Source organism: Tripterygium wilfordii, chromosome 9 (assembly GCF_013401445.1).
Source record: "Tripterygium wilfordii isolate XIE 37 chromosome 9, ASM1340144v1, whole genome shotgun sequence".
NCBI lineage: Eukaryota > Viridiplantae > Streptophyta > Magnoliopsida > Celastrales > Celastraceae > Tripterygium > Tripterygium wilfordii.
Window position 1 is genome coordinate 10,190,386 of NC_052240.1, and position 15,374 is coordinate 10,205,759.

At 35.6% G+C, this 15,374-nt stretch overlaps 1 protein-coding gene across 5 annotated transcripts; it reads right to left on the bottom strand.

Moving 5' to 3' along the window:
• Positions 1–66: 66 nt before the first annotated feature.
• Positions 67–14,334, bottom strand: LOC120005854 (BAG-associated GRAM protein 1-like). Of its 5 annotated transcripts, none has more exons than XM_038855708.1 (18): positions 13,986–14,334; positions 12,882–12,932; positions 12,615–12,712; positions 11,294–11,369; positions 10,774–10,902; positions 10,631–10,677; positions 9,683–9,803; positions 9,443–9,559; positions 7,425–7,454; positions 7,201–7,300; positions 6,529–6,635; positions 4,854–4,997; positions 4,668–4,772; positions 4,023–4,169; positions 3,809–3,862; positions 3,000–3,063; positions 651–712; positions 67–516 (listed from the first exon to the last, which is right to left on the bottom strand). In XM_038855708.1, the coding sequence occupies exons 1-18, from the start codon at positions 14,184–14,186 to the stop codon at positions 397–399; spliced, it is 1,773 nt and encodes a 590-aa protein (XP_038711636.1). In that variant the 5' UTR covers positions 14,187–14,334; the 3' UTR covers positions 67–396. The 5 variants fall into 5 exon arrangements, 4 of the variants coding, with proteins under 4 accessions (XP_038711636.1, XP_038711638.1, XP_038711640.1 ...); XM_038855710.1 differs by having other exon boundaries at positions 12,882–12,951; positions 13,986–14,121; XR_005469923.1 differs by lacking the exons at positions 67–516; positions 651–712 and adding exons at positions 721–1,739; positions 1,872–2,065.
• Positions 14,335–15,374: the final 1,040 nt, after the last annotated feature.

The window sequence follows — 15,374 nt, forward strand, 5'->3', positions numbered from 1 at the left end:
CCAGGTATAATGATTTTTGACAAGCCTTTCTTAGACTTCTTAGATTAGGGTTTAAATCATGAAAAATAGGGAGTACAGAATTCATTTATTTCTATACAATTAAGTAATTGGCTCCTCAAAATGCCACGATTGGTTACTTTAATTCCTTGTCTGATGAAATGGCAAGGGTATCAAAGAGGAAAGGCATAAATAGTTCAAGGCAACAAGGCCCTACAGGATAAAAAAAATAGACTGCCTCCATGTTTCATCATATTACAGTCAGAAACACACCTCTAACTCTTGCAAGAAAGGGTGAAGTTTGACATCACAACAGCAATCTTTGCTGTTACATGTAAAATGTTAATATATACTGATTAAATGATACAATAAATAACCCAACTTGTTATGCTAAAATTGTTAGCTGATTTCTTGAGCTGCAGAGGGCGAGGACGAGGCCTTTTCGATCCCATCACCGGAAGTATGTGATTTGATATATGACCGGGCAACATCCAACATCAAATCCACCTCTTTTTTGTACTACACAGGATTACCATACAAATTGTGAGACTAGAACAGTAGAAATTCCCAACTGAGTTTAAAAAAGGAATTCTTAGATGTAATCAGAAGGATAAAACCACAAAAGAGTGCACAGTTACCAAAGATGAACCTACCTCATTGATAGCTCCTGACTTGATTTTGGATTGCATCACACACCATTTCTTAAAATGTGCACCTGTATGCAAAATCTCACCTGTTTACTTTGGAACAATCATATAGATAGAATAATCTTGACAAGTTGTAAGTAACAAAATGGACCAGCACTGAATGATCATCATCATTATCTGAGTTTTTTATTTGAAATGTTTGGGGATCGGCTACATGAGTCTACAAGAAAATCAACGGGAATCCATTGTGTTTATTCGTTTTCTCCATTCATTTCTATCTAGGATCATACTTTCTTCGACTCCTATTCAATTCATATGTTTCCTTACTACTTCAAGCAATGTCTTTGGTCTTCCTCTTCGCTTCATACTCTCTCCTATACAATTCTCTCGATTCTCCTCAAAGACACCGCTATTTCTATGTTGAACATGCTCATACAAACACAGAATGATGGAAATTAACTTTAACTCTCAAATCAATAATCATTATTAGAATTTTTATGTTTGGGCCAAAGAGTAGAAGCCAGCAATCCACATGAAAGCAGTGTGATAACACGAACAGATGCAAGAACAATTAAGGAAATCAATCCTATTTAATCAACTTATTTTTCCTGAACAAAACATTGATTATTTTCCCCTCCATGATATCCCTTCCCACTTATTCCACCACTGACAATAGTATCCCTTTTTTTTTTTGGTAAGAATAGTATCCTTTCCTGCAGGTGTTTTATAGTGTGCTGGGACAAAAGATCAGGACATTCAAACTTCGGGGTTTTCGGACTGGTTTCAAATGAGAGCAAGACAGAATTTGGATTCCAAGTTATAAAATGTAATTTTCTAGAAGATATGAGAACAAGATTGTTGAAGTTGTTTAAATGGTAATAGTGAAAAGGCAGGCAGCTTATGTTTTCCTTTGATGGAATAGTAAAGTGGGCAAAGATACCAATGACGGCATGTTGGGAAAGTTCAATTTGGAGAGAAAAAGAACCAAAGCCCAACCGGAGCTCTACCCTATGCGAAGGGTCGTAGCCCGGCATGACTATTTTGGAACATAGATGTGGCGGGGAAGGCTTGGCTCATAAAGTCACTTTCACAAATCTGGAAAGAGAGAAAATTTTAGATCAGGTTATGAAGCTTAGAGATGTCCTAGGAGAGAATAAAGGCAGGGGAAGGAGAATATGGATAATGTGCATCCAAGAAACCGAGTGTGAACAAGAGAAATTTACTCACTTTCATTTCTTGCTTCTATATTTTCTCAATCCTAAAATATCAAATTTTTTCGTGTTCTCTTCTTCTTTTCAGTGCATTTTCTCCTCTGAATCTCACCCCCTCTTTTATCCCTTCTAGCAAATTTCTCTTGTTCATTAACTCCTCCATCCTTAGCTGTCATGTCCCCTTGTCCCTCTTTCCTTTCTGGGTTTGGACTTCGGCCAGAATAGTAAATCAAAACAATAGTGACCGAGATGTTAGTGGTTGTAATAAAGGTAGACAATAGGGGAATTAAAAGCAATAAGGACGATCAGAAATAATATGAAGTTTAGGCTTTCTGGCACTGACAGAATCAAAGAATGATGAGGTGCATATGGCATTGTGATTGGTAATGGCAACTTTTTTTTTAACTGTACCTTTTTCTTTCTTTAGAGGCAAACATGTGGCGCAATGGAAGAGTTGTAAGGGTGCAACCTAGAGGTTACATGTTCAATTCTTGGATACAGCTTCTCCAAATATTATGTGAGGGTAAGGTTTGCCCACTGTGGGAGCCTTGTGCACATGAATAGTTTATCCTTCTTTTACATGTTTTTTTTTTCTCAAGTGGTGCAGGGAGAAACAGAACTGAAGCGAATACATATGAGGAAAAAAAGCACACATATGATACAATTTTCGGTGCCTTTCTACGGAAGACTATGGTCACCCATAGAAAAGAAAATGGAGCAAGTTATAAGCAATGAATCAAATTAGGAAAAAGGGCTATTAGCTTCCATCCACTGGTGTATACAACAAAATTGCGGGAAAAATAAGAAAAATCCAAAGTACATAATCGATTCCAGAACCCTTCGTTTTAAGTTATTATTGAAAAAAATAAGTTCCATGAAAACCACAACACTTCTAAAGGACATGGGAGGCACCAAGTATTAGCAATGGAACCAATGCCATTAAGCAAGTGTCATTTTTTTTTTTGATAAGTAAGAACTTAAGCAAGTGTCATGCTATAATAGATATCTAAAATATAGAATAGACAACCAGATATGAAAGATAAGCAAATGCAAGAGTATATATAGTTGATAGTGTAAGCCTGGCAAGCCATTCATCACTGGCCGAAAATCTAAATGACTGGATAGAAATTATTCCCATACTTACCCACTTTTATATCTATAGTAGATGAATTTTCAGAATTGTCTTCCAAGTGCCACTGACCATGTACCTAATGCAGCACAACACCAAGAAGTCATACATAAAAAAAAAAAAGCAACAGTGCTTTTATTTTTATATGGGATAAACAAAAGCCAAAAAAGGGCACCAATTTTAATATGAAAATCAATAGACACTGGATCCCGAAGTAATGGTTAATCAATATTGCTGATGTCATGGTATCTATCCATCTATAGCTCACAAATAACCATCTAACCAGTGGCTATTGATCGAAAAAATTTTAAAAAAAAAATAGTATCCACAAAAGTTTAAACAAGAAAAGAAAAGTATGTAACGTCTTCAAAATCTGAATAGACTTCTCAATGCGGTAGGCATCACTGTTTCTCTTCCTCCTCAGTTTGACAACATATCTACTTCTTCCAAATTATCTCTTTTCATTTTATTTGATGGCAAATGTTACAAACTCTCTTAATTGAGCACATAACTTTTCTTACTTGTGAAATTTCCCCTTATGGAACAAAAGAACCAATAATCATATATGCTTAAATTATATTCTCAGGTATAATGCTTTTATTTTTCTTTACAGTTCAGAAACAGTTGCTCCAATTAAATGAAAGCTATGGTTTTTGCGCTTAATGTAAAAAATTCTTCGGTACTAGTCTGTGATTACCCTTGATCAGCAAGAAAACTTGAAAATGAAGTTAGCGCTAAAAACTACTTTACTATCTCGTACACTGAGGACAAACTCTCAGCTCTAAAAAAAAACACCATACTAGTCTTGTCCAATTGTTAAATACCTCGAAGTATGAGCCAAATGGGACGTCATGTGCCTGCTGTACAGTCTCAAACACCTAAAAGAAAGGTCATAGTTTTGATTAAAATACAAAAAGAATTAAAGTGCGCAGAAATCCAAAACAGCATCACAAATTAAATGTCATAGAAGTAAACTAACATTTCACCATTAACTATTACTGAGAAAATTAGGAGGATTAGGAGGACGAGAGGGTGTACAAGTATTTTCTTATCTGGAGACAAAACCGAATGCTGCCACTCTGTCATGGCTGTGTCAGGTGGGCACATAGGACTGTTACAGAGGGATCTGAACGTTATCTCTCTCACTTGGCCATCATATTCATCTGCAGTATGCCACTGCCCCAGCTGGACATAGAAAGAAAAAAAATTTGGGAGGCACAAATTATAACTCTAGCCAGTAGCTTGTATTTCGGCTTTCCTTTATACAAGAAGCCAAAAACAATTAACCCACACAATGATTAAAGTGCTATGAAATTTCACTAAATGAGAGGTAAAATTGAAACTCAATATTGATGGCACATGAAAGGTCTTAAGGCACCTCCTTGTTCCATATTTTTATGTTTTCTTGAGCTTCGTGTTGCTTGCATTATAAGGCGCCCCAACCAATGAGCAAAACACTATCATGTCAGCCATAAGCAAACTCTCTTTCTAACAGGCAACTTCTCAATTGCTTCTGAAAAGCCTATCGATATTCATATCTAGATATTAAATTAATTTCTCACACTCACTAATTACTTTTCACACTGATTCCTCACCACCGTAAATGCTTGTAGAATTTCATAGCATATACTGAAAAACATTGAAGTCATTAAATTAATACTACGAGAGTTATGCAGGACTTACCACAAGATTAGTATCCTTTCGCTGTGAACGATATTCATTCGTAAAATTAGAATTATCATTTAATAATATATCAAAAAACTGCTCAGCTGTACATGAGAAAACATCCTGCAATATAAATCGGTGGATTATTCAATGATAATCAGGTTATGAGAAAAACCAATTAGGCAGATGATAGACGAGATATACACTGTATATACCAACAAGGACCTCCTCCTTGATAAATTGTTGATGTTTTTCTGTTTTCAAGACACTGTCTTCAGGAATCTTAGGCTGCCTTCTACTTCCTTTAACAGAGCTACTATGTGCACGCAAGGCTGACTCTGCGCTTTCCTATTTTGGGGAAAAAATCGAACGATAATATTATTCATTAAGTCAAAACATTTCAGAGAAAGGCAGTAAAGGACACACAAAGGAAATAAAGAAAGACCAATATGCAAGAGTCTTGCCAATACAAAAAGAATCAAGAACTTTTCAGCAATTACCAAGTTCAAGAAAATATACATTCTGTTTAGAAGTGCAACAATTGATGGGAGTGTTAAGGGAAAAAGGAGCAAGGGGATGAAAGCTTCATTTCGTTTGGAGATAAAAATTAACAAGATAAAATAAAATAAAGAAGGGAAAAGAAAAAAAAAAAAAACCCAACTCCGATCTCCTAATCAATCCATCCAAATGAAGGACTGAGGAAGTTCTTCCACTTCCATCACACACAAAGAGGTTAAGAGACTCCTTGCTCGTCCATCTTCTTCTCCCTCAATCATACCAATCACTTCCCTCAACTTTTCTATCTTCCAGCCACAAAAAGTAATAATGTATTAAATGAAACACAACTAAAAAATACTTCAACTTAAACTAGCGAGTACATCATTTGCACCAAAACAAGATCTTCTTTTGTTGGACCTGTAATAGCACGCCCCCTCAAGTCCAGTAACACTTTGTCCACTTTGGACCCAACCACACCAGAACTCATAGGCCTGCACGGCTTTGTCTTTCCAGGAGGTCACCCATTCCCAATATTGCTCTAGCACAAGCACGCTTAACTTTGGAGTTCCAATGGGATCTAGTGCAATGCAACTCCTCCAAATAAAACCGGTTGTTATTGATTTGAGAGGTTGACCTATTATATTATGTACTTCCCATCTTCCCCTAGGCGATGTGAGAGTTATGAGATAGTCTAACACTTGGCAGCATGACGGACACTTCGATCCCGCTTGCCCAAGCTTCCAGTGCGGGCCTGTGAGTCCCGGTGTAGTTGGGCCCAAAGCGGACAATGTGTAATTGAACTTGAGGGAGCGGGTTGTTAATGTTTAATTTGAAGGACAATCATCTCCCCATTTTCACATAGCTATTTTAAAAATCGTTCAATTTCAAGAAAGATCATATCTACATAAAGCAATAAAGCATAGCAATAGTCTATCAAAATCAGAAAAGGATTCCAAAAGTTTCAAGGATTAAAAAAGCTTTAATTTTGAGATAACCATTGAGGAGTTTCTTCCTCATCAAAATCTAAGGAACCAACGAACAAACAGGATCATGAAAATGACGACTTTCAGGCCAATACGGGTAAATAAATGTAGGCAATCAACAGGTTAAACAATTCCATGTACAAGGCTCCCACACTGTAGGCAAAAGCAGGCACCAATAAAGAAAAAACTATTTTTTGTACTACATGAAGATCAAATGCTAAAACATGCCCACAATGGCTATGCAGAGCAGTAGGACAATATTTCGAAAAAAGAACATCATTTTACAACATTGAATGACCTCAACTGACTCCACCTAGTAGTAAGGTAGAGTGGTAGACCTAAATTCTAAACTCTTGCAATATTATAGATAGAATTATTCATAAAGACAAGGAAAAAACCTTCTTCTCAGCTTCTAACATTTCATGGTAGTTCTTTGCAAAACGTTGCAATGCCCTGAATGTATGATTCCTGTTCCAAAATGATGCAAACTTATACCTGACTCTACCTGAAGAATGCAAGGGAAAAACATAAATTAAACAAACCCTTATGTCTTAATCCATCCTATGAAAGAATTTCACTCATTCAGGATGGTTTAAATTCAAAGCACCTTCTAACTTAGCTGGCACGCATATAAAATATGTATGAACATGTTATGGAAGGAAACTCTTAAAGTTTAGTGGAAATGTATTTTCATTGGGAAAGGAAAACTAAATGCAAGGGTAAAATTATTAAATCAACATCGAGAATAACATGCCTTAAATAATAATAAAAAAGCAGCTAAACTAACAAGCCACAACTAGATTAGTGAGCAAATTACTGTTAACCTTAGCATGTGGATTGCTTGAACCCAATGACGAAAGAACCAAAGGGGATGTGTAAATGAGAAGCAATGACCCCAAGCTTCTGAGCACTTTTCAGAAGCTTCGTACAACTCAGGCACACCGAGTCTTTCTTATGCTATTTTTTTTTTCTATGAAGATTGAAAAATGCTACATATTCAAGCACAAAATGCATTTCTATTAAAGGTACATGAAAATATTCAAGCATCAAAATAATAGATCCACACTGACCATCAGGACTTCCCAAAGGAGGTACCCCATGCCCACCCGCACCCATTCGAAGGATGATAGTAATGGCAGGATTAATAAATGCATGTTGACTCCTCCGTATCTGCAAAAACCAAACAGAAAAAAGAAAGAAAGTTGCAGATAAGCAATGTTTACCCTTCAACCATGAGGTAAATGAAACCTTTCGAGATGATATCTTTGAGAATAAGATGGAGTGATGGACATACCTCATCTATATCTCCAAATGGTACAATCACCTGCCAAATGTAAACTAAGTGGTTGAGACAAGTAATGTTTACATGAGAGAAATATATGGCATGCCAAAAGCAAAGTAAAAAAGTAATATGAATAAATGGAGGTTGACCACGAATAGAAGTTTTTTTTTTCTTTTTTTTTTCATTTTAAAAAAATAAAATCCAGCAGTTCCCAAGAAGAGCAATTACCTACCTTTCTTAATCATTCACTTTTAGATCAGTAAAAAAGTATGAATAAATGGAGGTTGACCAAGAATAGAAGTTTTCCTTTTCCTTTTCCTTTTTTTTCATTTAATAAAAATAAAATCCCACAGTTCCCAAGAAGAGGAATTACATTAGCCGAATTAGAATTGGCAAATCAAAGTACAAATTACTGAAGTCTTACTGTGTGCATATAGTTGTTTGCTCGTACATCACATAAACCAACTTACCTACCTTTCTTAATCATTCACTTTGAGAGACCTATTTGGCCTCTCTTAGTAGTTGGACTTAGTAATTTACAACTGTGCTCCAAATTCAAAATTCCTAACACCATCTTATCCTGGTTTCCACTGAAAAGTCTTTTGGAAACGAATATAAAGTAGCTACAGGATTTCACCTCAGTATCTTGGCGCTATAGTAACTAGAAAGAACCTCTCTGTTTTCCCCAGTCTTTCATTTAGTTAAAAGTAAGGCTTTGCTTCTTTTATCTACACCATTTTAGCTTGTAGAGAGAGGGATAATGATGTACTTAAAGATTTTATTGACACAGACAGCACAACATTTACATAACAGATGACTAAGACAGACAATTTTATACTCAAAGCCGCCTACAGATGGTGCCTTTTTAAGTGAGCACAGTATTATTAATACAAAGTACAATGGAGGCAGGAGTATTTGGAACAGAATCCGAGCTTGTAGTTCCCTATGGAGCATTTATCAAGGTCAATTTAGACTCCCCCCCCTCCTCCCAAACAACTTTCTATTTTCACCATTGCCCACATCTCTATTCCTGCCATCTATGTCGATTTTTTCCAATTGCCAACCCTGGTTATTGAGATTAGCGATTCCTAGGGGAATGGAATGATCCTATAAACTTCAATTCAACTATGCTTAGAAGGATTCAAGAATACAACTGAAAAATAAAGATAACAAAGTACAAAGCTCAAGGGGCCAGAAAATTATTTTATAATTATTAATCTCAGGAATGAAAGCACAGGTCAAAGGCACTAACAAAGACCAACTATGCCGGCATAAAAAACTTTAACTGCAACTATTTGACAGAAATTGGGACAAGGTATCAAAAGTACACGACGAGAATAGGTCAACAAGCAAGACCCCGGATGTCAAAGTGAATCCTTTGAAAATAGAAGAACCAAAAGAGAAAATCAGTTGGATTGGCAAAAAAAGTAGGCCAATGATCCATTATATCCACTTAAAATAGACAAAGAAACATAAAATAGTCCGTCTAATTAACCCAAACTTCTTGGTGGAAGGTTCTCTCAAGTGTGTTTAAATTTACTAAAGCTCAGATTTTTAGTCATGTCATATACACGGCTTTTGAATAACTCCAATTTGAAATTACTACAACAACCTCTATTCAGCCAAGCAACTGAGTTCTTAAATTGTTTTTATGCATTGTTTCAGCCAAGCAACTGGTCAAAAGATAAAAGAAAAAAAAGGACTAGAGAAACAATGCACAAAAACAATTTCAGAAAAAAAGGAAAGTATTCAACTATAGGAGAACATGACAACTGCCTCGAGCACCATCCAGATTCTAAAGCTTAATTTCCAGAGAATTATTTACTAGTTAATGTAACGATTGCTTTTCTTTTTTCCATTGATTTTTTTTTTTTTGAAAAGGTTGAACATCAGTAAGGTGGACACAACCCTGCAAAATACTTCTAAGATTCAAAATTTAGAATGTCAGCCTCAGAAAGGTCTTGGGAGTAATTAATCTCTGTAGAAATAGGATATCCCTTGTGAATAATGAATAAAAGTGGTTGACTGACCTTCATTTGCTTGGAAAAAACATTAGAATGGAAGCATATGTGCCATGCAGAGACATACATGCGACCATGATACAAGAATGACCTCTCAAGTGCGCATGAATAACTACGTTCAACAACCTGAAAATATATAATGTTAGTTAAGCCTATGGCAGGGGATACAGAAAAGATTGACAAGGATCATATATGAATGAAATATTCTCTACAATGTGAGAAGAAATACAATTTCAATATTCAACTTGCCTCATCGGGAAGAAGGTTGAAAATTGTTTGCAAAGGCCCTGGCTTTTGATGAACCACTGTTGGCCCTTGTTTATCCGATATCCTTCGTCGAGGGTTAGCCCCAGCATAGCCATTCATAACCCTGCCATCAAATTAATTTCAAAAACAGAAACAATATGACAAGTCAAGCAACAACAATGATTTACAGATTTTTACAAATATCTTTGGAAAGAACCATCCGGGAGCTTTGAGCATGATAGAAAATTAATGGAAACAATGTAACCAACATAACCATATTGATTGTTGGGGGAGTTCTATTTTCTAGAATAAGATAAAAGAGGGAATAATATGTGTCCATTAAGGTCAATAGTTTTACAATACAAAATGCTTCAAGGAAAAAGTCTTTTTACTCATCATGCATGCATGAAACGAAACAAACAAGAAGAATTTTATGCCTAAGCATAAGTAGATATCAAGCAGAAACTTAAAAGCAAACCACTCGAAGAGATGGAGTTGGTCAAAATAAAAAACTTAAATACAGATTGCCAAACACACACAAGATCATACATAATCCTCTCAAAGAATAGATATATCCCACCATATGTAATATTCAATTACATCTAATATAAAACCAGGTTACAATTTTAAATACATTTCCTTCAATTTTGAAAATGAACATCTCAAAATGTCAAATCTATAAACCAATAACCTAGACATTAAACCGTTATTCCACTTCCAACATATATTCAGACAGTAGAGTGACAGTAGCAACAATTTGTCAAATTCAGCTCATCACAGTCTTCATCTGTGAGATAATGTAAAACAAGGACAAATCGTATTGAGAATTTTAGAACGAATTACTCGTGGATGAGATCTAATATATAGTTATATACTAATCAGATAGCAAGTATAAAAAATAAGAAAAAGAATTTTAAGAACACCAAAAAAAGAACTAAGCCAGAAGGTTACCTGGAAGAATTTACAGGGAGTTTTATCGTTTTAATATGGAGACAAACCTGGAAAGAAGTAAAAGGTTTAAATGCTTCAAAGGCCAGAATAATAAGTAGAAAATATAACAAAAATAGGGTGAATGATTTCAGAAACAAAAATACCTGCCCAGATGGGCTATCTAATGTATGCCAAACAGCCCCAGTTTGACCTTCATTTTCAACTTTAACAGTCAAAGAACCAAGAACAGTACTTTTCCAAACTATGTCCCAATCATATATTGTCACGTTGATCTGCTAGGGACATAGACACATATCAGTCAAATCGTTATTTTTCTTCAAATAATATTCATATAAAAGGTCACCACAAAAATAGTTATAAAATTGTTCACAATGAGGTTCAAAGAGTACAAATTGATATGATAAATTTTCCACAGCATCTGAGTTAAAGTATCCATCAAGATATATAATTGAAGGATTTCACAACTCTTGGCTGAAAGCTAGAGAAAAGTAAGAAAAATCCACATCAATATATTTACGCAAAATAAGATATAAGGCAAATATCAGATGACTAAAAGAACGTGCGGATATTGGAGACAGCTTTTAGTTTCAGCAAAGAAGCATAACACAAGTACCTTTTAAATACAAATGCAGGCCAATAAATATAAGAAGTCATAGCAGTTACCTCAGCAGGAAGCTCATCAACAGAAAAATTGAACTCCTCTCCCCACATGGGATTTCTGGAGCCTGGGACCATTGAACTGTTGGAAGAACATGCAAAATAGGAGGCACAATAAAGTTACGACACTGCCACAAAAAATCTAAACAAAAGTCATGCTTCAGCAGATAAAGGGCCTACAAAAATGCATGGGAAGTGTATCTTTAATCACTCAGAACTTCAAAAAATTCTTAAAACTGTTACATTTGCTGGTTTTTCAAAGAGAAAAAAATTGTTATTAATTACTCAGCAGTCAGCACCACAATAATCAGGCCAACCGTTTTTTCATTAATGCAAAAGTAGGTATGTCACTAGATTGGACCATTTAATCTCTTCAATGGAATCAACTAACTGTGCAACCTTATCACTTCTTCATTAACATTTTAGAAAAATACAATTGTATCATACTCAGCTCAAAACTCATCATTCCCATCCATTGAGATTGATTAAAGATGTTGGCAAATAATCCTTTCTTACTTTCTTCACCCACAAAAACTTGACCTTCATTCTTTTGACACCCTCAGGGAAATCTCATTTTCTTCCTTTCCTAATATGATTCATCTTAGCCTGACATTGCATTCCCCCTATATGCTTTTGCAAAATCAAAAAAAAAAAAAAATTGAAAGGAAAAAAATATTGCTCCATTAAGATTCTTTTTTGATTGAAAAATTATTTTTTATTATTGAAAAAAGGTAAAGGCGAACATGTGGCCCACTGGTAGAGTTGCAGGGGCTAAGCCTAGAGGCCACAAGTTCAACTCCTAGAAATAGCATCTCCACATATTATGTGGGGGTAAGGTCTGCATACATCCTGCATGTCCGTGACCCCGCCCACTAGAGCCTTGTACATGAGAGTTGTTTACCTTTAACACACGAATATGTGACCCAGTGATAGAGTTGTAGTGGTGCAACCTAAAGGTCACAGGTTCAATTTTTGAGAACAGCCTCTCTACATATTATGTGAGGGTAAGGTGTGCATACATCTTGTCTGTCTCTGACCCTGCCCAATGCAGTAGCCTTGTGCACGTGAGTTGTTTATTTTATTACAAAAGGGCGGGAGGCATGAAACACGGGGACTTCCTAGGAGGTAATGCATTTTAGTATTACTCTAGCCCAACAACGTTGAATAGCGGCATTTAATAGGATCAAGTGCATTAATGCTCCATCAAGCTTCTAACATTGACATCCAATGCAAATATGCATTGAGATCTCGCCCTCCAATGAAAAGTTAAATCCCCACATATAAGGTTCCTAAGCTTACCACACTAGTGTAATCTATATCAACTAACCTGAATCGCTTCTCCAAACCACAAGTAATTATAGCATAAGGATCTGAAGTGCCATTTAAGTTTGCACCAATAAGATTTTTTGCTGCCAACAATTCCACCTGAAATATAAAGTACATGCCCTCTCATTGTCAACAAACAATGGCAAAGGAGCAGCTATCATGTGAAGCTAAGATATAGCATTAAAGGCAAAAGAAACTCCTCATATGCCAGTCTTAATGTTCCGTAAATGCGTGCATGCGAATCAAGCATGTTAAAATATCCAAATACCTTGATTATATATGGAGAATTGGATTGGGTATCTCCTTTCAACTGGGCCATCTACAAAATAAGTGTAGAACTGCATGTCAAAGAAGTGCAAAATTACTCCATGAAACCAGTAGCATGCATATCAAAACCAATCTAGATTAGTGGTTCTGAAGTTCATGTCAAAGACAGCATATGACCTAGTGACTTCTGTATTTTAGATTGCGCAACCACGCACAATTTGTTGAGAACATTTATCGATGACAGTCTCCAGTTTTAAAATTCTCTCTTTTTTCACTCTGTAAATTTTTACAACTAAGGAGAGTTCCTTTCTCTTGTCATCATGGATTCATGTAGCCAACCCCAAGTAATTGGCATTAAGGTTTAGATGATGAAGATGATGTTGTTCGTTAAAAATATTAGTTATAATAAAATTCAAGTCAACAAAGTAAATAACCGTGCATCTATTATAAGAATCAGTCCATTATAAAACCCATGGGAACCAAGAATATCAAATTTAAAAATTTAAAAAAAAAAAAAAAAACACTTCTGGTGAAGAAGAGAAGGTAGTTCATATTAAATCTGGTTTGTCATCTAAAAAGTTCACTCAAGACACCCTTCATCGTCAAGGCCAATTATATGAAAACAATCAGAAATGTCATATGGCTTATGCAAATCCTGTAAGAAAATCAAAATTTTAAAAAAAAAAAAAAAAGGAAAAGAAGAGGAAAACCCAACAAAAAAGATGTGCTTGGATTAGAAGTAAAAGTACTTGAAATATGACTCCAACTCGTCCCATGGAAAAAGACCCCCAAATTTCACTGCATGAACGCATTACCAATGAAGCCAAGAGACCCAATTCTCATGAAAACAAAACGATGATGATCACTCACGTAAAACCGTAAGAAATTTGAATTATTGGAAAAAAATAGTAGAAGCACCGCAAGCATTAGAAAATAACTCATAAACCCAATTGTCACGTTAATCTTCTAAAACAAAACTTCACTGTAGAAACCACATTATTCATAAAGTCAACGATCAAGAAATGACCAAATAAAGTGAAACAAAAAGAAATTCGAATAGAAAACTTAAAAGAAATCAAGCACAAATAGAAGACAGAGAATTGACCTTGTACTTATCATCGATTACATCCACGGAATTCCCAGAACCATCACCGAGTTGCTGCAACCGTTCGCCATTTCCACCTCGTCCTCCCCCTCCAGCGTAAACGAAGAACCAATAAGCCCCAACTACAAAAACAGACGCCGCCACCGTGACCTCGATCTCCCACCACGACGGGATCAGAAACTCCGCCGAATCAATCACCATTACGCGTCGTCTATCGGCCAATATTAGTTAAATTTCGACGACTTTCTTATGGTTTTCTATGGAGAATTGGGACGGTGAAAAGCCATTAGAGAGAGTCAGAGAGAGGGGGCGGTCAACAGTTGAACCGGTTGGAGGGAGAGAGAGATTATTGAAGGGAAAATGGAATTTGTATTTTAAATGAAAAAAGTCGTTATCGATTTCAAAATTTTCTTACATAAATGCCCTTGAAGTAAATGGAGGGTCTCACAGCCTCTCAGGGTGGTTTACGGTACAGAAATTAAAAATTCGGGCATGAAAAATCGTAGTCATTAAATGTGACATAAATGCCCCCAAGCTTTCAATAGAATTACAGAGACGCCTTTTTCTCTTTTTAAATTAGAGAAAGATGGAGATTTCGGGCTAGGCCTATAAACGGGTCGGATACGGACTGAATAAGGGTTTTTTTTTGAGTTTGGATTCGGTTACGGACCACCTAGGGTTTTTTCGAATTCAGATCAGTTAAGGAAGTAAAAGAATCCGAATCTATTGGATACTAAGTTTAGTAAACCATATCTGAATCTGAAAAACGGTTATCAAATATGATTACTAGACCTGAAAATTTTGTTTTGATTTAACAAATTTATAACACCTTTTAAGAAAGAATTCTCACATGCTCACCAATTTTTCGCACTCGAAATCCAATGACTCCAAAAGCACAACAAAAGTGAGGACAACATATTTACTTTGAGACCCGCTGAATCTATGATTGAAAACAAATACGTAAAGTTGATGCGCATATGAGAAACCATCACCTTTTAAGATTACTAAATTGCTAAACATAATTTAAATGGCTATATAGGCAACAACTTCTTCTTGGATTTCATACAATGATACAAGTTAGAAGTTTTAGTAGAATGTGGATGGTTGCCCTAGATATTGGGCATTAATGTAGAAGATCAGTGGTAAAGATAATATTAGATATTTTATTGTAACATAAACCAATAGGTTACATTTTTATATCTATACAATATTATAATAAACCGGAAACTAAGAGAAAGTATATTCAATTTTTGGTGGAGCCAAGTACGCAGTTTTGGTTCTTTCAAATAGAACAAGTTCTCAAGTAAGGATTCTACTAGCTCTCATAATATATTTTACAAGAACCAGCCATTGCAATCTATAGGGAACTTGAGTATTGATTCAACAATT

What these genes read in the sequence shown, in the direction of transcription:
- LOC120005854 (XM_038855708.1), bottom strand. Translation starts at nt 14,186, where the DNA reads ATGGTGATTGATTCGGCGGAGTTTCTGATCCCGTCGTGGTGGGAGATC. An exon ending in CATTTGGCTCATACTTCGAG is followed by an intron (nt 3,064 to 3,808) that starts GTATTTAACAAT and finishes GTGCTGCATTAG; the next exon opens with GTACATGGTCAGTGGCACTT. An exon ending in AGTCAGGAGCTATCAATGAG is followed by an intron (nt 517 to 650) that starts GTAGGTTCATCT and finishes AATCCTGTGTAG; the next exon opens with TACAAAAAAGAGGTGGATTT.